General features: G+C 45.4%; 1 protein-coding gene across 9 annotated transcripts in view; it reads right to left on the bottom strand.

The window, feature by feature from the left end:
• The window catches only part of dock10 (dedicator of cytokinesis 10), a 76,227-nt gene that overhangs the window by 14,227 nt on the left and 39,305 nt on the right, over window positions 1-22,695 (bottom strand). For 8 of the 9 annotated variants that reach the window (XM_018732560.2, XM_018732558.2, XM_018732559.2 and 5 more), the window contains exons 9-47: window positions 22,034-22,119; window positions 21,733-21,816; window positions 21,475-21,633; window positions 21,099-21,344; window positions 20,823-20,945; window positions 20,149-20,231; window positions 19,684-19,806; window positions 19,090-19,169; window positions 18,236-18,423; window positions 18,017-18,082; window positions 17,776-17,868; window positions 17,528-17,651; window positions 17,097-17,218; window positions 16,636-16,719; window positions 16,432-16,524; window positions 15,950-16,068; window positions 15,229-15,298; window positions 13,422-13,535; window positions 13,219-13,290; window positions 12,886-13,032; window positions 12,504-12,587; window positions 12,299-12,395; window positions 11,864-11,899; window positions 11,587-11,765; window positions 10,156-10,272; window positions 9,469-9,586; window positions 9,065-9,186; window positions 7,876-7,990; window positions 7,475-7,541; window positions 6,992-7,039; window positions 4,664-4,765; window positions 3,876-4,000; window positions 3,381-3,496; window positions 2,673-2,810; window positions 2,211-2,393; window positions 1,564-1,674; window positions 1,100-1,315; window positions 922-979; window positions 272-370 (exon numbers count right to left, since the gene is read on the bottom strand). In XM_018732560.2, coding sequence (XP_018588076.1) covers window positions 272-370; window positions 922-979; window positions 1,100-1,315; window positions 1,564-1,674; window positions 2,211-2,393; window positions 2,673-2,810; window positions 3,381-3,496; window positions 3,876-4,000; window positions 4,664-4,765; window positions 6,992-7,039; window positions 7,475-7,541; window positions 7,876-7,990; window positions 9,065-9,186; window positions 9,469-9,586; window positions 10,156-10,272; window positions 11,587-11,765; window positions 11,864-11,899; window positions 12,299-12,395; window positions 12,504-12,587; window positions 12,886-13,032; window positions 13,219-13,290; window positions 13,422-13,535; window positions 15,229-15,298; window positions 15,950-16,068; window positions 16,432-16,524; window positions 16,636-16,719; window positions 17,097-17,218; window positions 17,528-17,651; window positions 17,776-17,868; window positions 18,017-18,082; window positions 18,236-18,423; window positions 19,090-19,169; window positions 19,684-19,806; window positions 20,149-20,231; window positions 20,823-20,945; window positions 21,099-21,344; window positions 21,475-21,633; window positions 21,733-21,816; window positions 22,034-22,119 — 4,407 coding nt within the window. The remainder of the gene's footprint in view (window positions 1-271; window positions 371-921; window positions 980-1,099; window positions 1,316-1,563; window positions 1,675-2,210; window positions 2,394-2,672; window positions 2,811-3,380; window positions 3,497-3,875; window positions 4,001-4,663; window positions 4,766-6,991; window positions 7,040-7,474; window positions 7,542-7,875; window positions 7,991-9,064; window positions 9,187-9,468; window positions 9,587-10,155; window positions 10,273-11,586; window positions 11,766-11,863; window positions 11,900-12,298; window positions 12,396-12,503; window positions 12,588-12,885; window positions 13,033-13,218; window positions 13,291-13,421; window positions 13,536-15,228; window positions 15,299-15,949; window positions 16,069-16,431; window positions 16,525-16,635; window positions 16,720-17,096; window positions 17,219-17,527; window positions 17,652-17,775; window positions 17,869-18,016; window positions 18,083-18,235; window positions 18,424-19,089; window positions 19,170-19,683; window positions 19,807-20,148; window positions 20,232-20,822; window positions 20,946-21,098; window positions 21,345-21,474; window positions 21,634-21,732; window positions 21,817-22,033; window positions 22,120-22,695) is intronic. The other variant, XM_018732566.2, reaches the window with a different exon arrangement.

The following is a 22,695-nucleotide window of genomic DNA, read 5'->3' as shown; positions in this document are numbered from 1 at the left end:
AACAAACAGATACTATATTAATGATACTGAAGCACCTTTCTGTTGGACACACTATCATAGGATGGACTCATCTACAAGGGGGATGTAGAACCTCCTACAGACCCACAGCATTTCACAGATGTCCTTCATGTGTGCAGAAGGATATGACACACACAAAGCACTAACTGGCAGTGTATGTTCACCAAGGAGATGCACGCTGTTGCCCAGATACTGAACCTTAAGCCTCAAGGGCAGCTGTCTGTGTAAGGATGTGTGATGCGGGGGGACTCACTTTCTCCATCTCGGGTTGTTAGTAAGGGGCTACAGTTAAAAACATTTGCGTCCTCTGTGAACACACTTGATCCCCTGGCCTTTTCAGTTTTCCAGTAACCTGCGTTGAAGTAGGAGTTCAACAGTTTACTTCCATGATCTCATTTATTTCTCCTCCCAACAAACAATGTGCTTCCGGCCAAGCATTTAAAAACACACACATACACACACGCGTGCGTGTGTGAGCGCGCTCTGGCAGTGCAAGAAACGCCATACTGATCCGTGCAGTGACACAGCATGCATAGACACCTGCACGTACATGTGCAATAGCTGCAGCGTTCAGAATAAGACTTGTCCAAAAGATAAGAATGGCTACAGGACATTCTCTATGGCTGTCTACATGATGGGTACTACACCATGTGTCTCATTTCAGCAAGATGGTACAAGCTTGTGCTGTTGCCCCATGCAAAGCCTCGGAAAGCCTGAAATCACTTCATCAGCCAATGAGATTGAAAGGAAGCAGCAAAGCATCAGCCAGCCAGGTTGATAGACCCAGCAATGAAGACCACCAATGATTCCCCGTGTCCCATGTCAATGTGTATGTGGCATATGCAGCCGCCAGGCTGGTACAGAAACTGCCGGTGGGCTTGGCCATGGAGGAGAAGCACTCACCCCTCCGCTTCAGGTACTCAGCAATGAGGGCGGCAATGTGGATGTAACACATGGCAGCCTGGATGACAGAAAGGGTGAAATAGCACAGTTATGTGTTAGAGAGCCTCTGAAGCCAGTGCCTAATCCTGGGACCTCTACCTACTTCAGTCCCGCTCATACCCCCACTAACAGAGCCCACCTCGGAAAGGTCACCATTCCGGACATGGATCTTGGCCATGCTCTCCAGCCAAGTGCGCCGCAGCTCTGGTGTGCTGGCATACGAGTTTGCTAGACTGTACTGCAGGTCCACTAACATCTCCGGGTCCTTCTCATGCTCCTTCATCTGGGAGGTGGCCATGAGAACTGTTCGGATGCGCTTGGTCAGGTCCTTCACCTCCGCCGAGAACGTAGTGTTCTGTGAGGAACACACCAGAAGATGATGCTGCCTCAATGGTAACACACACACACACACACACACACAGACACAATCTATTCTCTGAATGCTCAATGTACTTCTTAAACCTCAAAATGTGTTTCGTGTACCTTCAAAGCCAGGAACTGCATACCGACGACGACAGATGTGGACTACTTTGATAATAAGACAATGCAGAAAGAAGATTTCCTTCCTGCAAGCACGCAGAGGGCCAGAGCTGTGGTACTCACTTTCAGTGGCGCATCGCCATTTGCAAAATTATTGATGATGGCGAGAGACTGCTGGAAGCGCGAGCCACCGATCCCAGCATCAGCAATCAGCTGACTCACAGCCTTGATCAGCTGGAGGTGGCAAAAAATGGAGAAGAGTGAGATCATCTCTGACCAAAGGAAGCAGTTACAAATGTCTTCAGAGAGTTTCAGGGCCATGTGTCTGTGCACTTGGGTCAGTTTTGCAGTCGACCTGGTTTCCTATAGATCATACAGCCATGTAAAGGTAGAGCAGCCATGGGCCAATTTATATCACCACCGGGACTACTGTAACATGATGAAAGCTAAAGAATAACACAGCAGAAGGTGTGTCTGGTTTTCTGCTTTAAAATGTACAGAATAATGCCCATGGTGCAATATAGCACACCTATAACACCCTTCTTTCCCTTCCAGTGACAATGGAGTCCCCAGCACTCATGAAAACACAGCAGAGCCCCTCAAAAACTTTTAAAGTGGCTTTGAGCCAAAGCACTGGAGAGGTTAGCCGCACAGATGACCTTTTAAGAGCAATGAGTGATCGCCCAGTGGAACGCTCATAGGTGGAAGACAAACAGGTGTAAATGGAAGACTGACAACTCTGAGTGGAATCATCTGACAAGAGTGCCCACCTGCAGGTGTGAGCGGACGATGGATTTCCCTTTGGTGAACTCAAAGTTCTTGCGCATGAAGAAGTAGAGCAGAGCAGAGGCCTCGGTCTGTGTGCAGCTGGAGCGGTGGTTGCAGCACTTCAGGATCTCATAGCACAGCTGGCCGCACAGGTCAGCTTGACCCTGGAAGAATGCTGCAGGGAACTGTACACAGAGAAGCAAGGAAAAACCAGGTGGGGTCAGAGGATGTGGGGCTAGAACTATCCTCTTCTCCCTCTTGGGAGGTCGGGAAGCTAAGGACAGTGTGGTATCTTTTTAGGTGAGCAGTGAACAGACCAGCGTCAGTGACCAGTCAAGAGTGTGCATCCAAGCTGAAGTGTCATTAAAATGAAGACAATGACCGAAACCCTGCTGGGTCTGGTCAAATGTTTACGGTCCCATCAAAAAAAATTGTTAAACTTAAAATTAGTGGGGGCATGTCACCTTATCGATGAAGAGACGCAGTGCAGCAAACACATGTCTCAGTGTGGTGGTGGACTGGTTGATCTGGAAGAACAGAAGGTATGTGTTGAAGACGTTCTTCATCAAGGTGTTCTGGCCATCTTCGTGCTGCAGCTGTTTCTGCAAGTGGGGCAGATGATCATGCAGTGTGACTCAATGGAAATGACCCACTCGTTGGCCACTTGTTCATGGACAGGAAGAAATATGTTTCCAATTTGTACAGTATATTGTCCCTGGGATTCCTGAGTATTTGCAGACAGCACTATTTTAAAAGCACTGAAGAAATCATGGTTAAACCAATGACAGAGAATCTTAGGAAATATCAATAAATATCGTTATAATATCATGTGCAAAAAATTTTGATACGACTTTTGGCTGTTGGAGATTTAAAGCAGGGTAAGAGAGACATCCTACCCAGAAAGGAGTGGAACACAGAATGTGTAATAACTGTACAGCACCAGGTGGTGACAGCAGAGCTCCAACGATAATTCACAGAAGTTCGAATTCATGATTTCTTTAACCTCCTCAATGTCCGTAACAACATAAAACATTAACTTCCTGTGCACCAAAAATCCGGAAGTGAAAAGGACCAAACAGTCTACAAGCTGATGAGTGTCCCTATATGTGGATTAATGTTCTTTACTCTTCAATGATTATAACCCTACAATGAGAAAGATGAACGTCACTGACCCTGTGGTGCTGGACAAAAAGGCCCAGTATGTCTAAGATGGTAAGGCCGACCTCCGTCGACAAGTTGGCTTCCATATCCGTGGGGCTCACGACGTCACCATCGCCAGCTGTGCCATCTGGAAACACAACGGGTCAGACCGGGGGAAATGGTGTTCCACAACGCCATGTCATTTTCTGGCAGCGTGAAGCAGCTGCTGACTGAATAAGTTGCCTAAAACGCTGCCACTCCTCCCTAATGTACTAATTATGAAGAGTAGGTAAGAATGCCACACACAAACTGAACCAGTAACCAAACAAGACCAAGTAAGTCTGCTTAATCTCTACAGTACCTTCTAATAAGATAAACGTCAATTTATTCAGTTTCAGCATCACTGAATAAGCGAACTTTATTACCATACAGTCTCATATCCTATTAACAGCGTTTTGCTGCAGGTTTAACAGTGGAACGGAAGGACGAAAAAGGGGTTAATAAGCAGTCATGCAGGCAGGACGCACTGGAGTTGGCGCTACTCGTCTCCATCATCTGCAGCAGTTTGGGATTGGTCAGGGCGTTTTTCCCACGGATGATAGGCATGGTCTGCGAGCGAGCGTGGCGATGTCCGTCCTGTCCAGACTGCATCCTGGGTGTGGTTGGGAAGATTTGGAAAGCTGTTACTCTGTCTGCAGATGCTATCTTCATGAGAAGCCATGGTCATACACACATTACTTTGAAAGGTTGGGAGGTCATGGTTTCACCTGTCAAAACGGTGCCATTAACATGAGTTAAAATATAGAGTTACTCTGCTCTATTGATTATTACTGCATTGTTAATCAATGAAGAGTTACACTAAGGGCTACACTTCTCTGCTAGTGCTACAGGGCGAGGAGACAGTTCAGGTGTCACAAAACACAGGGCCACAATGCAAATGAGGAATATGGCCACTACACTTTGGCATGTGACAAGTTGTACAACACAAACTGGATGCATAAACACAACACTAATGTAACGGTAAATATTACACTCACGAGACAAATGATGTGCTTCTCTACTGAATTTGTTTCTGTGTGTATTCTGTGTGCGCTCATGAATCTGTTGTGAACTGTGAGTGAACGAGAGCTCCTTCGGTTAAGTAAGCAGTAAATTGTCGTGGGCACTTTTGAGGCATTAAGTATTTAGCATCCTGTTTGTGAAATCCTCCGATTGTTCAGTCTGTGTGTCCGTATGAGATTGACGACGGAAGCCATTTCCATCTGTCTCTCTCTTCAGGTCAACGGCATCGGCGCCTCCGGTGGCGAGTGTTTACCATTGCGGGAGCAGGCCGGAGGACTGGGTGGAATTGCTACAGCCCTTCAGGGTGCCGTTGTTCTGGGTGGCCTGTGCCAGCTTAACCGCCGCCGCCAGCTTCCTGTTCACAAGCCAACAACAACCGAGGTCAGCGCGTTCTGCCGCGGTCGTGATCAAGAGCTCGGTGACAGGGCCAAGCGAGCAGGAGCGCCCCAGAGCATCGCTGCAGCACGTGTGTGTCCCTGTGCGCTTGCGTGTGTCAGCGGGTAGAGCAGATGTATCAACCAGAGCAAGTTTTGCTAATGTAAATTTCAAATTAATTCATAGTGATTAATAGGCTCGGGGCTATAGTAAGGAAAATGATATTCATCTGTGCGAAGCACAGATTAAAGTCACATTCCACGCAGCAGTTTGGGGCTATGCATCTGGTGCATGTTCAATGCAGCAGGCAAAAGCAAGCAGGCCCAGTGAGCGCTGTATCAATCAGGGCCCGTCACTGAAGGCCCCTCCAAGCTGGAGGGCGTGGGACAAACATCAAACTGGGTTTCACGAGTTTGCTTTCTGCCGGCCGTGTTGAATGCATCCCGCAGCAACGTCTGACGTTGGGAAGACAAGCAGACAACAAGGAGAGGAAGGTGTGTCTCGTCTGTGGCGTGACACACCATCAGTATTAACTGAACCATCTCCAGGCAATGTGCCCAAGGTGCAGTATGGGCAGTAGGCCGCATCGTGTGCATGTCGCTTGCTTGTTAGGTGCAGCCAGTCAAGAGTGCAGTAAACGCAGGTGCTGAGACAAGGGCAATAGCAGTGGGACCCAGGGCTAAATGCTGCTCTGTGAGCTGAATGGAGATGGAAGCAGATACAGCAGCTTTGGTATGCGCATGCAAGACAGCAGCAGCACAGCAACTGGGTGAAATCACGGGGACGAATCGCTTGTCGAGATAATGGGAAGAAAATAAACAGTACCAATATCACAGACACTGGAAAGACACCATCAAATGCGAACCAGTAAACGGAATCATTGCTGGGCGATCCCGACAAGATGGAAATGTTGCTTACAATTTGACAGAACAATCATCTGATCAAGGAAAGAAGTGGAAATAAAAGCCAAAACAATAATGGTGAACAGATTACCGATGTGTAACTTTTTAATAATACTGGACGTGTCGGTCGCAGCCCTGGTTTGTATCTTTAAGAAACATGGTGTGCGAAGCCTTCCCAGCATCTTATTAGGGATATGTGTCACAGCAGCTGCGATAACAGCAAAAAATGGAGCGTGGCAGATCCTCTAAGCAGCGGCTTCGCTCCACAAGCTCGGATCCAAAGCTTTCGTCACCACACAAAGGATAATCTAGAGTTACTCGCAGCGAGGGATACGGTGAATAATTTAATTAAGATGAACTAAAATCCAGCAGAAAAAGGGACTTTCTCTTAAAGGCTACACTGAAAACACGCACACAAAGGACCCTATACACGCACGTACTGTACAAGCAGTCCGAGAAGTTTCCAGTTCAGCTTCCTTGAGCCAAACTGTATTTATCAAAAGTGGATTTTTAAAGGACTTCTGTGTTCGAAGAAGGTTAAACATGCACCAGTGAGTCACTGGACTAACCATGATAGATACAGCTATATTATTATTGTTTTATTGTTCAGCTGATGCCTTTATTGAGATGGGCTTGCTATCTTACATTGTATTACAGCTGGATATTTCACTAAATTAGTTCAGGGTAAGAACCTGGATCAGTGATATTACAGCTGGGCTCTTCCTAGGAATGGAGGTGACAACCTTCAGGGTAGAAGCTGATGTCCGTAGTCACTAGTCCACCTGCTACCCACTGTGATCTTCCTCTCATTTGAAAAGCCAAGCCTGTACTGAGGGGACTGATGAAGCCGCCTTGCCATTAAACCCGACTCAGCGGCTCAATGGGAGACAAATCCCCCAGTCCGCCCACCCTGTCAATGTCTCTGTGATTCCGGCATGAATAACAATTATCCGTGTCGTCTCCGCCAGCCAGACGGGGAAAAGGAAATATTTTAGCTTGGCAGGGGTTCCGCCCTACGTCAAAGCCAGAGAAAAACAGGCAGCCAAACAATATGATTAAGGGAGGCTGATGTGTCTCTCCAGCAGCTGGGAATGAGTCAGGAGGATTCTGGGATGTTTATATGTTGTAACAATGTTACTTGGAGTGATTCCACTCTCATTAGCTGCCAGCTCTGCAATTAAAACAACAGGCCTGGTGACTGTAGCAGTGCACGCCGCTTTCAATCCGAGACGTTGGCAAGACGCAGCACAGCACACCCGTGGCCGTGATCCCTATCGACCGGTATCTTCTGGCGAACGACTCACCTTGCTATGTGCCTTTTCCCCAAAAACCTGAACTGCTGGAGACAGAGCCTGCATGGAGGAGAGCACAGCATCTGGTTAGCGCTGCCATCTTGCTTACAAAACAACGCCCTTGTCCTACGCCCTGCCGCAGAGGCAAAGATGACAGGGGAGGAGATGACATGCAAAACTGTCTTCTTACTCATTTCTCTCATATTTTCTATAAATTTTCATTCAATTCCATCTCAAGCTCAAAAGGATTTTCTGGCCTGACTACCCAGTTTATACAAGTGCCATACAGATAAATATTTAATACATAATAATATGGGTTTATCAACAGTATGTGTGACAGTCTAAATAGAATGAATACATGTGATGCAAAAAATGAAAACAAAATCAATGTTAATCTCTCTGTAGATTTTGACCAGGCTGCATCTTTCTTCTCTACTTTGCTTCAAGTTGCCTTCACATCCACTCAGTGTGGGCACCGAAGAAGAGGGTACTCACTCTAATATGTTGAAAAAATCAGAGATTTCCTGGTGAACAACCCGTTGCCAGTATGACACCATGACGTCTGTGAAGAGCAAAACAAACCCAACATCAAGATATTAGGTTTGACAAAGGGAGTGCTGCCATGGATGAAAACAGTCACAACAACCAGTTCTAGTAGCTGAACAGTCGAATGTTTTTGCCACTACGATGACATTTGACGACTCAACAGCCCATAATGCATCTCCATGCTAAACTCATCATGTAACTGACAGTGCAAAATTTTCAGCTGAGTTCATGTGCATGCAAACGCAACAAAATAATTCACGAAACCCAGCCAACGATGCACAGCCACGGTGTTTTGAGGATGTCTTATGAGCTGACCACATGTGTTAGCCTCAACCCGGCAGATCTCTCACCCTCCGAGATGGTCTTCATGATGTGAAGGAAGCACATGAGCAGGCTGCGAGTCTCGGCCTGGTCAAGCTTGTCGAAGCGCGAGCCAAACCCGATGAGCGACTGCGGCCGGGCATACTGGGTCGTTGCCAAGGGAGCAAAACGGACAGAGTTATGGAGCGACTCAACGAGAACTGCTTTGTGGCATGAAAGTACCGGTTCAGCTTGGAAAACAAAGAATATGATCCTTACTTCTCTGAGCACCATCTGTTACTTTGTGAAAATAATTAACTATGTAGCTGTAAGCAAACAAGGATGGTCTGTGAAATCGTCGAGGTGCTGTGTTGTGACACGTCTTACATTTATTCACTTAGCAGACTCTTTTGTCCAAAGTGACTTACAACGGATACTATGTAGGATTACTAGCCCACACACATTATTTACCACGGTGACTGACACTGCTAGATACACTACTTACACTGGGTCACTCATCCATACATCAGTGGAACACACACACACACACTCTCTCTGTCACTCACACACTATGGGTGAACCTGAACAGCGTGTCGAGGGGTGCGGTGGAGCAGTGGGTTGGACCACAGTCCTGCTCTCCGGTAGGTCTGGGGTTTGCGTCCCACTTGGGGTGCCTTGCAATGGACTGGCGTCCCATCCTGGGTGTGTCCCCTCCCCTCCGGCCTTACGCCCTGTGTTACTGGGTAGGCTCCGGTTCCCCGCGACCCCGTATGGGAGAAGCGGTTCTGGAAATGTGTGTGAACAGCGTGTCTTTGGACTGTGGGAGGAAACCGCAGCACGCGGAGGAAACCCACGCGGACACGGGGAGAACGTGCAAACTCCACACAGACTGAGCGGGGATCGAACCCACCTTCTCTCACACCACCCAGGCGCTGTGAGACAGCAGCGCTACTCGCTGTGCCACCATGCCGCCAATCTTACAATGAGTCCAGTCAGCCAGACTGCTGAGTGTCAAAGATTTGCTCCACCTGCCTCAATTACATTAACCTTTTCCCCAAAGCAATTTACAACGTTAAGCTACCTGCAACTACTTACCAATTTATATAGCTGGGATATTTTTCTGTAGCAATTGAGGATAAATACCTTGCTCAAGGGTACTAAAATAGTAGGTGAGATTTGAACCAGCAACCTTCGGGTCCAAAGCAGCAGATCGAACTACTACAGCATCAGCTGCCTCACCTTTTCAAAACCATCAGTCTTCTCACTATTCTTGTCGCTAGTGCTAGGGTTCGAGTCGATGCTGATCAATGAGCCACGGGAATCAGCTTGGTTGCCCGTTGACACCGCCAGAGACGAAAAGGCTGGAAGAAGACGGTCAAGGGTCAGAGTGCAAAACATGCACTCAGATACTATCCACAAGCCCAGTATTCTTGCTTAAATTTTTCTGTTGACTCATTACTCTTTACAAGTAATTCAAAGTCATTCTGATATCAAATGACAATTTCTATGCTTTTATATGTAAATAGCAGAATTTAAAAACAAGCTTTCTTGAGATTACAGCAATATGAATACATGAATATCCAGAAGAACTACGTCTGTGTATTGTTGGGAACAATTCACTACAGTATGGCTAAGCAATCTACCTGTGATGGAGTTGAGGACTTCTTTAGAGAAAGAGGCGTCAACAGAGTTGCCGTGCCGTAGGGCTTGTGTCACATGGGCCGTGAAGCCTCCACCCATGCTTAGGTCATCACGGGAATCCTGGGGAAATACAATTGCCATGACACAGTTTATCCTATTGTGGGGCCTAGGGATGTGACCATAGTACTACTGGGAACTCAAGTCATGAGAGTTGGATCTTAAAAAAAATTGGAGTCAAGTAGAATCTCAGGTTGTATCGAAGACAATCCTGTGTTTGTTATGTGAAAAGTGCGGTACATCACTGTAAATGGATCACTACCTGCTTGATATAGTCAGCAGACTGAATGTGCATTAAGTTGAGGCTGTGTTCCAGGAAAAGAGGGGAGAAAAAAAAAAAAAAAAAAAAAAACATATACTGTTTGCAGAAAATTAATCACTACACTCTATTTTTGTGCCTCTACTCAATTTCCTGGGAACAATTTAAGTGAAATCACTCCACCCCTGCCTATAAATACATTAAAAACGGCATTCCCCATATTCCCTTGGAAACTTGCTGCGTTTGGACATTGGTGACCCTGCTCACCACAGGCTGGATGAAATGTCTGGGGCTGAACATGACATCACAACAATAACAGCAGTTTGACATGGCACAGTGACATCAGGAGTGCGTAAGCAAGTAGGCGCCTTACTTGGTCACTGGGATGGAAGTATGGGGGGAATATGTCCCGGATGAAGAAGCGTGGCATATTGTCCAGAATGAGGCCATACAAGGGCAGGTAGAGGAATGCGATCTTTGCCTGCTTCTCCTACAATGAGAACAAGTTCAAAGGTAAGGGAAAGAACACCCAGAATGCAAATGCCTCAGAAATGACCAAAAATGAGTAGTCCTGGCACAAATCATCAGAAGGGAGAGGAACATATCCTTTGGGCTTAAGGAGCAACATGGTGGCTAGCTGTGAGTTCAGAAGGCACTTACTTAAACCTGAAGTACGCAAACTGTACACCCTGAGAACATGCATTATAGCTGCAAAGGTAAACATTTGTTTAGTAAAAAAAAGATTCCTGCATGGTACAGTGGTGCAATGAATAGCGCTGCTGCCTCAGTTCCTGGGCTGTTTGGGTGTAGGTTTGAATCCAGCTCAGTCTGTGTGGATTTTTGCACGTTCTCCACATATCTGCATGGGCTTCCTCCCATAGTCCAAAGACAGGCAAATCAGATGAAGTGGTGATGCTAAATTGCCATTTGCATGTGAAAGTGTGTGTGGCTACCCTGCGACGCACTGACGTTCTGTCCGAGGTGTACTATTCTTCAACATTGCACCCACTGATTCCAGGATAGGCTCGGGCCCGCCACGACACAGATGAGATCAGAAGATGGATGAAATAAAGGTTTTTCGTTTATTGAAGAATGATATTATCATGTTTAGTTTGGTTTTGGCAATTTTATTCATAGGGCATGCCAAAACTGAAGGTACGCCAGTTCTGAAAGCGGCAGACGAGAACGAGAGCATGCAAACCAGCAGGACTGTGCTTGTATGTGGGGTCACAAAAGGCAGGAGAGCCTCAGATGGAGTGAACGGGAGAGAGCGGTAGACAGAAAGATGTGTTTACAGTGAAATCCTCCAGTAATGACTTGAGAATGTGTGGAAATGAACACAAGATCAGCGTGGGAGCGGGAGAGAGGAGATAGCAGTCTACACTGGCCTGGACTGACAGAGGGACTGACAGAGAGAGAATCTGACTATGTTCCTACACCATCTGTCCTACACAAGTGTAATCTGTGAGTGATCTGGTAGCCAGGGCTCCTCCCAGTCCCACTGTTGACCGGGTTCTTAAACTGGTCCCAGGGACCATTACACAGTTTCCTGTACACAGGCCATATAATGGTTTAATTGTTTCCTGCTGCTTCATGCCTTCTTCTGCTATACTAAAGAACTCCTGAAAGTAAGACAACATGAAGTGGAAGGTTAAAATGAGCCAAGTATGCTTGCATCCCAATCCAGGGGAAGGAGTTGAGACCGAACGGTCTAAAATGGGTGAAAACGCTGTCATCCGGCTTTAGAAAGAGGGAAAAAGGTGAAGAGGATGAACATAGCCCTGAGGCGGAATGAAGTACCTACCCTGGTAGCATAACGTCCATCCATGGAGTGCTTAGCCATCAGGTTCTTCAGGCTGGCGAGAGCAAGGTGCCGCAGGTCCTGCTCATCCTGCAGCGCCAGGCCCAGTTCCCGCAGCAACAGCCCTGTTAGGAAGTGCTTTCTGCAGAACTCTCCTGTCAAGCTGTACTCTGGAACGTCCACTGCAAACGGCGAGTGGAGAGGTGGAGATTTCCAACTGTACGTCACTTTGCGCGATACAATGTCCACACAGTGTTCAACGGTAAGAAGAAATAGTTACCCTGAGCAATTTGCGATTCTGAAGGTGAGCCAAGATCTGACAGGAAAAAAGAGAGGTAGAGAACATTAGAATATAAACATGAAGCGTTTATTATTTAATTAGTCTTACACATAATGACTAACAGCAGTGACACAAAGAAAAACCCACAGTTCCCTTAGGACATATAGTATATTATCCTTAATTATAAGCATTACTGTTTATACTGTAGGTAACTGGATTTATAACGAGCAGGTTGCACATTCAAGTCCCAGAAATTTTCAACTGTTGTCTCACTGAACAAGGTGGTAAGTTTTAATCTGTCCAGTGAATATATCTAGTGTTAAAAAGAGCAAAATAAAAGTGCAATTTACACAAATTAATCTGGATTTAAGGGTCTGTAAAACACACAGTGAAGAGTAGCCCAAAGGACAGTCGTGTGACCTTTTACGCTCTCACCTGTGATCCTGGCCGAGGGCAAAGGGAGACTGAGCGGAATATAATGCTCATGGTTGCACACCTCACGCAGGAACTCAAACTTGAACTCGAACAGGGTCTGAAACAGCAACTTGCCTGTTACCTTCCCACAGTCCCTGTGCTGAAACACCCAGTGTGCTGCCAAAGGCCCAATAAACAAGCTCAAAAAGCTCTTAATCTGCATTACCTTGTTATCACTGGCTGTGATCATGTTGATATAGTTGCTGATGAGCTTGAAGGTGAACCCTCGATCCATGAAAGTGAAACAGCGCTGTTCGAAGAGAAGGGAAGGACTGGAGTCACAGTGTCACGACCCTTCTACCCTGGTCACTGTGACAGAGCACTTCTGATATAGCTCAATTAAGCTGGCCACTGATTCTTTCCCAGACTTGTGCATTGCTGAAGGAGGGTGTCAGGATTCTCCCCACATCTGTATACAACTGGCCACTAATATTATTTTCATTATCAGTAATATTACTTCTATGCCCACATGTTATAGAAGTTAGCTACTTGTATTAGTTCCCCATCTCTGATTTCACACAATCGAATGCCTGGATTCCCATGCTCACCTTGACAAAACTTGCTATAGCCAAATTAGCGCTGCGGGTCTCTTCTAACATCTCTTTGTTCTTCCAGAAGACGTGGTCTGAAGCGGTCATGACCAGGGTTTCCAGCGTGGCCAAGTACGACGCGCAAAACCTTTGTGGTCGTGGGAGCTGAGCAGACAATACAGCCAAGTCGGGAATAATGACAAGAACCACCACAATCATCTTAGCTTCCATATACCACCTTCCGAACACGACACATCAAATATAAATACAGTGCTTTTTAGTAGAACTAGACATTTAATATCTCGGAATTATTCAAGATTAATTACAAAGGATGACTAATCTGTGTATTACCTTCATCTTGTCTAGATCTACCAGATGTTGGGCCATGGACTTGATGATGAGGTCAAAGAAGAACCAGGAATACTGGAATGGAGAGAAAGCACACATGGCACCCTCCACTTCACCACCCTGATGTTACAGGCTCTCAATTCTCCCCACAACTCCATGAGACGGCAGGAGAATAGCAGACAACTGCACAACTAACTGGAGGGTACCTTCAGGACGTTCTTCACAGCTGCTTGTTCATTGCTCTTCAGCTCGGAGGTCATGCCCTTGGCCAACTCCTCGTGGACTGTCAGTGAGCCGTGACATTCTGCCTGAAACACAAACTGCACAAAAAAACTGGATAAATATTGCACAATAGACCTTCAAGTGGAGAAGCAACTGAAGGGTGTTTAAAATAAAACTGAGTGGTCAGTGTTACACGTTTCTTAAAATGACACACTTACAGGGACTGCACACACATCTGACTGAGCCCACAGTGAGAAGCATTGTCTCTCTTAGACACCTTTCTTAAACACAAATAATTCATTTGATGTAGCATGAAAAACAAGGTTCCTGGGGTGCTGCCTTCTAGCCTAACCCTGATACAGGATGTGGTAACTGTATATTGTTTTTTTTTTTTTTTCCCTGCACTATTTTTGTGAACCCATAGACATCTATTTGCGTAGCTGCTGTCCCAGTATAATCTACTGTTTTCTTGACAATCAGATCAAGTGAAATCAAACCATATGTGTTTCAATTTACTTGCAAAACCCAGATTTCTCCAAAGCCTTTACAGACATGGAAAAATGTTCAACAAAATAAATATAATTCCACCTCACAAATAAAAGCAAGTCACACATATCTGCGTAAAACAAGGACAACTGATTCCTCTTCCCTGCAGGGCTGTTTTGTGAACTCATCACACAGTCGCAACAGTCAGAATGACCCAGATCAGCAGGACCTGCATGTTCATGCTCAGAGACCTGCTGGCATATGTGGAACTCCTCTGAAATATTCTCTCTCTCTCTCTCTCTCTCACACACACACACGAGTCATACAAAGTCCTGGCTAAGACCTCTAACTGCCCACCAGTACTAAGTGGCATGCCAATCAGTTGCCATGGTAACCCCATGTCCATTAAACCTGCTGCCCCCTTCCCCATCCCTCCCTCTTTCCTCTCAAAGAACAAGTGCCTCAATTCTTCTGCTCTTTACAGCATGTGTAACTGGACTCCTCCTCCTCCCAATCTACCCCATTTTCTTTTTTTTTTCCCCTTTTCATACAATACAGCACCCTAGTCCAACATGCATACTGAGCAGTTTTTTTTTTCCCCTTTTTATTGGTCCTTTCTCTCCCTCCTTCTCTGCCGTTTCCTTCCGCCAGCACTGCTTTATGTCTGCAGACACACTGCTCTGGGCACACAGCCCTCGCCCGTGGACCATGTTACACAAAAAGCCCCTTTTTCCTACTTTACCCCTTGCTTTTATTTGTTCGTTTTGGGTCTTGCTGACTGCCACAATGAGTCCAAGGCTTAAAGTATTCAAGTGTGTCACCCTCATTAAGCAGTATTCCGCTCATCCAAACACCACCAAGACAAAGCAGAGTTGGACATTGAAAAGCTGCCTCTCGCCATCTACAGGGTAAACAGAATTGCTGTGAGGTCTGTTAGCTGAAAAAACACGACTGCTGGAGTTTAAACTCAGACGAAAGGTGTAAACCAAACTGTCCACAAAAGGCCCTCACACCTCCCTGCCTGCCAAGCGACGAAACTCAGAGAAATGGCACGACAAAGAATGAGATAAACACAACAGAGACACCTTGAGTGCAATCCAAGAATCTCTCAAGGCCAAGGATTAACATGTTTATTTACTGTTTGTTCTTAAAGAAAACAGCTGACTTCCACTCAAAGGGAGGGCACAGCAGATCTCCATGGATTCATCAGCGCGTGCTGCATTCTAGAACCTTCTACTGTTCCTTCCAAGCACATAGCTGTGAAAAGAGATACCCAGAAATGATATAAGAGAAAGAAGCAAATACCTTTATGTAGGAGTGCAGGTAGTGGTCCAGATTATCTTCATGGCACTTAGCAACGATATGGATCAGAACCCTAGAATGAAAACAGCACACAATAATTCAACTGAGAACTAAAACCTTAATGTTCTCAGAATAATTCTGATGCATTATTGTCACTGTTCTTTTTAAAAGCAGCAGGAGCAGGTCTGCTTCTTGTTTTACATTATAAAAACGTTACATGTCGGCCTTGAATCAATCCAGCTGCCGAAGTTTAGGACCAGCTGCTAGCTGGTGGCTTGCTAAGAGCAGAAGACGTTCAAAGGAAGCTTGAAGTAAACAGACGGCCACAGCACAGGAGCTGCGCAGACAATGACAATGGGGGACTTGTCATGCATCATGGCTGGAGAATATCAAAATATGGACTGTGCCAAGGAGTTTATATCTAACAGCTGGCCTATTGTTTTATTTTTATATTGCTAACCTCCGCTGGTCTTCCATAGTCACATTTTCAATTAGAGAAATAATCCCTAGTACTCAAGGGGAAAGAGAGCTCAAGGGTATGTGGATCTCCAGTTCATCTGGTCGACGTTAAGATTTCATGTCTTTTAAATGTAAAGTTATCAGGATAATCTCTTATCCCAGTAAATGGCAAGGAGTGTGTAGACCACTCTACCTCATTTCACACAGGTGTGTGTGAATGAAGCCAGACTGCTCCCCACCCCTATCTTTCAGTGATGAAACAGACCTGGTGGTTGCGGCGGTGATGTCATTATTGTCATTCTGGACCAAGACTTTGAACAGCTGGTTGAAAAGAATGGGGAGGAAGCGGACGATCACGTGGATCTGCTCCATGCTAACCAGGCCCTGCAAAAGCAAATGGAGGAGGAGCATATTATGAAAATTAAGCATGATGGGAACACACAGACTCAGAGAGCATCTGACAGGACAAGACAGAGCTGTATACAGGATTTCCCAACACCGACTGAATTTCCAGTGCTTTCATGAACCACACTGTGAAGGGGAGTTATGGTTATGCCATAAAGAAAACTGAAATGTTGGGTAACTAACTCTTATTTAACTGACAGAGAATGTTAAGTGGCGGTGCTTCATAGTAGTAGTGCACTGTCAGTTTATATGACGAAAAAACTGACTGAAAGGAAGAGAGGGTTCTTTGGTTCCTCTTGTTCTATAGCTCTCATGGTGCCCATAATGGCTGAGCCCACTCACCTGCAGACTGCTGATGAAATCTGAGGTAGGTGGTTGAGAGAGGGCCATCTCTCGTTTTTGGCACTGTTGGAAAAAGCGGCTCAGATGGGGGTCCTGCAAAACAAATATTGTGTCACAAAGCCCTTCTCTCACATGGACCTTCCTCTGTCAGATGGAGACCACCGAGAAGACCTCCAGGTGGGCCTTTGTGGCCCTCCCACTAACCTGAGTGTAGACGGTGGAGACTACATGACTCGACACCTTAAATACGGGTTTCCCTCCATCAACCCATTTTACATCTGTCCCGATCTAGATTGGAGAAAGAGGTTGTCAACAATAAATGAAGGGCACAATTGTTCAAAATAGCAGTGGTTAATATACTAAGCTTATGACCTTATGTTGACACTTTAGTATTTCTGAACTTCTAAAGAGTTACTGACACAGAACTAAAGAAATGTTTTTGGGTAAAAGTACAAGCTCTGAAAAAAACTATTTTTCTTTTTGCAACTCCAGTTGATGGGATACTTAAATGGTCACATTGAAAATATACCTTATGTCTATCATCTCTTGCTGATACCTATCCATCCTGTGCCTTTATTCTGTAACTCTTGACTTCCCTTCTCTGCCTCTCAGGGTCTCTAGCCTCATATATCCCTCAGCGCTTTCTTAAACAGGCCCCCTCTCACCTTTCCAGAGCCTGGGTCCTTTGTGAGCAGATAGCCTGGTGGGAGGTTGCAAGACACAGGGATACTGTGCTCTTGGGATACAGGTCGCCCTTCTTTCAGGATGGGCAACCAGGCATAACCCACTGGAATAAGAGGCACAGGCCAACTCAGGACTGGAAGGACTGATGAACACAGCACACAAGTCCAGCAAACACATGCAAAATAGACACCAAGTGTTTCACATTCATATTTTCAGTGTTAACTGGCATGAGTCTCAGAAACAGAGTGACGGGTATTATTGTGCGTCCTCCCCGTTAGTGCTAATGTATGAGTAACTGTAGAATAACTTCACACCAGCAACAGTGAATACTACTTGGAAGTTACAACTACACATTTGACATGGACACACAGGTGAAGTTTCAAAAGGAAAAGTGTTCATTCCTCCCTCTTACCTGGGGTTTCCAAGGCCTCTTTCTTCTTGGCATTGGTCTTAGCATTGATGTCACAAGTCACATGATATAAGGAGAAGAGCAAGTGGTGTTTGTCATGAAGCTGTGTGGGCAGCTCAATCTTCACCTGAGAGACAGAAAGAACATGCAGCCAATCACATACCTGGGCATTGCAAGTAAACGTTCATGAACCTCTGTCATATTGTCTCATTTGGGCCAACGCTCTGTTCTGGCCATGCAGTTACATATACCTCATCATAAAAGTCTGGGTTCTGGGAATGGTGGAGTACAGTGGAGCAGGCAGCAGTGGTGAAAACTGGACCTCCAGGCTTCCCGTAGATACACTGTGGCAGGAATCGGAAAAGTTTGATAAATTTAAAAGAAATTCACAGTACGTCAACGTGTGATAACTTTTCAAAACCTTTCAGTGGCTGGTTTTTTGTATCATTGGATTTGGGACAAAAATTTGTGAGCTGGACTGAGGAACATTACCCTCAACGGTTTGGCAGTTTCGTCATCGGAGCTCCGGAACTCAATATAAATAGCAATGTTTCTTGCCTGTAAATTCGATTTTTAGAGTCAGAATAGGCAAAATTGTTCATTTGTGCCTTTCATACCTAATCCACAGATTATATTTTCATGACAGGAATGCAAGTTCTATGAAGTTGATGGCCAAAATAAATGGCACTGCAAGCTGACATGTTTGGGTACCTTTGCAAAGCTCTTCTGGCTGTCATACTTGAGATGCTTGGGATACACATAGATGTGATTCTTGTAGACCCTGAAAGGCTGGGAGAACTTGGCTGATTCTTGAACAAACTCCTCCACCTCTATTGTTGGCGGGTGCTGTTTGCAGTCCTCAAAGGGCTTCAGTGGGACATAGGAGGATGTAACACAGTCTGCAGATGAGAATAAGCCGTCATTAAAACCACACGACATGATATGTCCCTCCTGGAAGGCTTGCCCTAGCTCAGGTGTGACACATTAGAACACAGATGTGTAGGCATATCCAATGTACTGTGAAATAGGACAGAGAATGGAGCAACCAAATTAAGACAATGCATTCCTACAAACACGCTTTGCTGAAGTAGTTTGAGAAAAGTGAATGATAGCCAGGAAGCCCAAAGTAAACATGTTTCCAAGACAGGCTGTGGGCATTCCTCTTCATTAGCTCTCTGTGTGGGAATCAGTTTCTTGAATTTTGCTCATATCTTTTGATTCCTGCATCATTTGCTTGAATTAGCCCTCTTCTACTTTTCAGTTTTATACAGTAAAGGTCAATTAGTGTAATGATTTCCTTCCTCCTATTTTCAATAGGGCCATTTAAGAGGAAGACTGAGGTCTCCTTTTTGTGTTTCTTGGACATTAACATCCCTGAAAATCCTGTAATGAGAGAACGTAGAACCACAAAGTCCTCCAGGGTATTACTCATCAAGCTATAGTACAGCTGGAGCAGGGTGCATTCACTCCCTTGTCTCTCTCTCTCACACACACACACACACACACACACACACACACACACATAGAGAAAATGACAGGAGTGGGATGGAGGAGGTAGCACCCACTTGGATGTTCCATTGGCACACAGTCTACAGTGATTTCCAGGCTTCCTGGGATGATCTGCAGCTTGCTGCTCTTTTCTGCCCTGTGGAGAGCAACACCATTCCATCAGACCAGGAGGAGCACTCCGTCGCTTTGTGTCACCTTTCACAGACCTTCATTAGAGTAAATAGCCCAGCATTCAAGGACCTCTCTAGACAAAGGACCTGTTGAGTGTGTTTAGTGTTCAGTGTATGCTAGTTACACAGAGACATCTTAGTGGAAATTTAAATATTCCACACAGTTTTCATCTACAGCCCTTCCTGATGTGCAAACCTGTGGGACAGCTGGTAGTATAATGGTTTGAGCTGCTGTATTTGTACTCAAAAGTCGCAGGTTCAATTCCCACCACCAGCTGTAGTACCCTTGAGCAAGGTATTTACCCTAAATTGCTCCAGTAAAATTCCAAAGCTGTATAAATGAGGAAATCATTGTAAGTAGCTTAACACTGCAATTCACTATGGAGAAAAGCATCAGCTAAATGAATAAATGTAAATGTTAACGATCAGTTGCGAAGCTCCACAATGGTGGCAGTTTGGTGTGCAGATCCTGCTCCGTACCTCCTATACTCCGAAATGAGCTTGACCAGGTCATCTGTGGAGATCTTGCTGCTCTCCTGCTTGAACAGTGGGGAGAAGCGAGATTCCCTGTCCACAGTTCCCTGATTGTCCTTAAATACAGACCTGGGGGGGGGGAGGAAACACGCAGGGTTTAGGACCCAGGGGGACACGGTCCACCGCACCTCCCCGCACAGCAATGGTGACGTCAAAACAGGAAGCTTTAGACACGAAAAGGCAGCGTTTAACGGACAAATCCAAACAGATTTGAAAATGTCAGCATTTTGTTTTCTTTTGTAATCAAACCTCTTAACCGAGCGCCGAATGTATATGGCGTTATGCGATATCAAGCTACAGTGTGAAAGTTTTCTTCAGGTTTTTGTGCTAAGAGGAAAATGTAGTATTGTGCAGTGTTTAAAAGCACATAATGAGTTAAAACGATACGCTTTCCGACTGAATCACACTTACCTCACTGACCAGCCGAAGGGCATGCGGTATTTCCCCAGCTTGCTACAGAACTGCTTGTTGGACTTCAATATTTTCTGAACAGTCTACACAGATTTCACAGGGAAAAAAGGAAAGCCAAAAAACATTACCTTCTGGTGCTAATAACTCTCTATAGTTCTTCAAAAAGTTAGAGGTCATGAATTCACAGATAAATGGCCTCCATGGCTAATATTATGGTAAAGATTTAAAGAAAAACAGAGTCACAGTTCTGGTGGGAACTGACTGATGCTGTCTGCTGACTTACTCAAGACTGTGAACAAGAGCCAGATTTACAAATTCCAGTGTGAGGGGGGGCAATTTTGGTTGCTTGGAGGGGAAAAACAGATTTAGAAACCATCTGGGTCCAGAACAATTTTGGACCACAAATTTAAGTTTTTATGTCCTGGAATTTTTGCATAATCTTGGCATACCTGTGTTGTCAATAGCCAGCGGATGAAGAAATAAAACCGAGTTGTTTTGTTCAGGGAATCTTCCCTATATATAGCAAGTGTATGGAAAATGGAATATGTGGAAAATAAGCGGTAAAGTTACTTAATTTGATGGTTTCTTTATATAATTTGCTATAAAGATTTGTATACATGCATTTACTAGGCAGACATCGGTATTAGGGGACGATAAAACATTGCGTATGTTACCTTGCTAGAGTCTGTATTCTTGATGTAGGGCTCCACTCCACTGGCAATATTTCCCATAAGCACCTTCTCTATCCGCGCCACCAGGACAATGTCAACGTGGGGATTCGTCACAGAAAAAATAGCCTGATTCATGTAGATGCACAGACACACACAAACACAGAAAAGCATGAAAACTGAGAGCTCCCTCGGTCCTGTCCATGGTGATACTTCATTTTTTAGCCAACACCCCACCTCTGCTGTAATGAAAAGACTAGAATTTCCTCCCAGGCTCAGTACCTGTGTAGGGTAGCGGAGCCAGCTGTCTAGCATTGCCTCTAGTTGGCAGTCTCCAGATCTCCTCTCCACTAGAGAGCTAAATCCATTCTCCTGCACCATGCTGGGTGTCCCTGGGGTCCCTGCTGTCCCCACATCACTGAGCATCTGCCGCACAACCTCGTGGTTCAAGTCCACGTGGAAGTCGGCCGAAACTTTTCTGGCCTCCCGAACGTCCACCAGAGCCACCGTCACAAAGAACGGCTCAATCTGTGAGGTGTTGGGGATGTTTGTTAGATACACGCACATGCCATAGAAGCTACTGGGACAACACAGGTCAAGTTTGGCAGTTTTTACTCATTATTTCTTCCTTTGTTTCAGCCAGGCTTGTGTGACTCACGTTGGTAACAGGCCCCGTCTCCGTCTCACTCACGCAGCCCTGCAACGTCAGGTTTAGGCTGTGACAGGAGATCATGAGCCTCCGGCCCAACTTCTCCTCAAAAGGCCGCACTGTGTTAGGCTCGCCGGCTGACCCATCTCCCCGTGAACTCCGTAGCACCTGGATGGGTCAGGCCACAGGTACATGAACACTTTCTGAAATTAAAACTTTACACATTTACCACCAAAAAATTCCTATGATGCATTGAGGGATACTCACAGGAATATCAGGGTCTAAGGAGAACAAGTTTAATCTGTCCTCACTCCTTGCCTCCTGGACCATCTCGTCCGTCTCTGTGATATACTGCTCAGAACACAGTGAACAGTCTTATTTAAACTTGCAGTCGCAGTCGAAATACACACATCTGTAAATTACCTAGATAACTATTAAAAGCATGGTGGTGTACTCGCACCATTTCCAAAACAATCTGCTCCAGGTGGTGCACTGGGACCGGGTATAAGAAAAGTAAACACAGGGAGCAGCAGATCACAACTGAAGTGGTGCACAACAGACTACCCACCTTTGCCACTTCAGGATTCATACTGTCCTCTGACTTCTCCTCATTGTCAGTAACTCTCATGTCACACAGTGACAATTCCACTATATCTGGAAAGGTAGATAAAGACCATAAACTGGATTCATTTTGAATTGGGAATATCAACTATCATAAGGAAAGAGGTTTAGTTTGCTTTTTGCATCCAGATTGACATATATGGGGTGGAGATACCAGCAGATAAAAGTGCAGTTGCAGTTGCCTGTAATCCTGGCTTTCCTCTACAGTGCTTTTCTATCATGTTTCCTCTCTTAAATGAACTGTGAATGGCCCATTTTCTTTAGCCTTGGGCATGCTTGTACAAAGGATTAAAGCAGAGGAAATGTTGGGGCACAGTCCAGAATGGGAGAAGGCCAGTTGAGCATGGAAGAGTTGTAGTAAAAGTACTGGAGCTCCCGAAACTCCTCCTAAGAATTCCATGTTGCCACTGAACCAAAACACAGCAGCATACAGACCCAGAAAGGAAAGACACACCACCAGATATCACACACAAGGTGAGGATGTAATGATGACATCAGCACTGGCCTTGAATTTGGCATCCATAAGATAGCTCACACTGTTCTTTGCTATCAAATGTTCCTATTTTTCCATTTAATTTATAGAAATGCCATTAAAAATGCAGGTCAGTA

Source organism: Scleropages formosus, chromosome 10, assembly GCF_900964775.1.
Source record: "Scleropages formosus chromosome 10, fSclFor1.1, whole genome shotgun sequence".
NCBI lineage: Eukaryota > Metazoa > Chordata > Actinopteri > Osteoglossiformes > Osteoglossidae > Scleropages > Scleropages formosus.
Note: the sequence above shows the minus strand (reverse complement) of the source record. Positions and strands in the feature narration are given on the sequence as shown.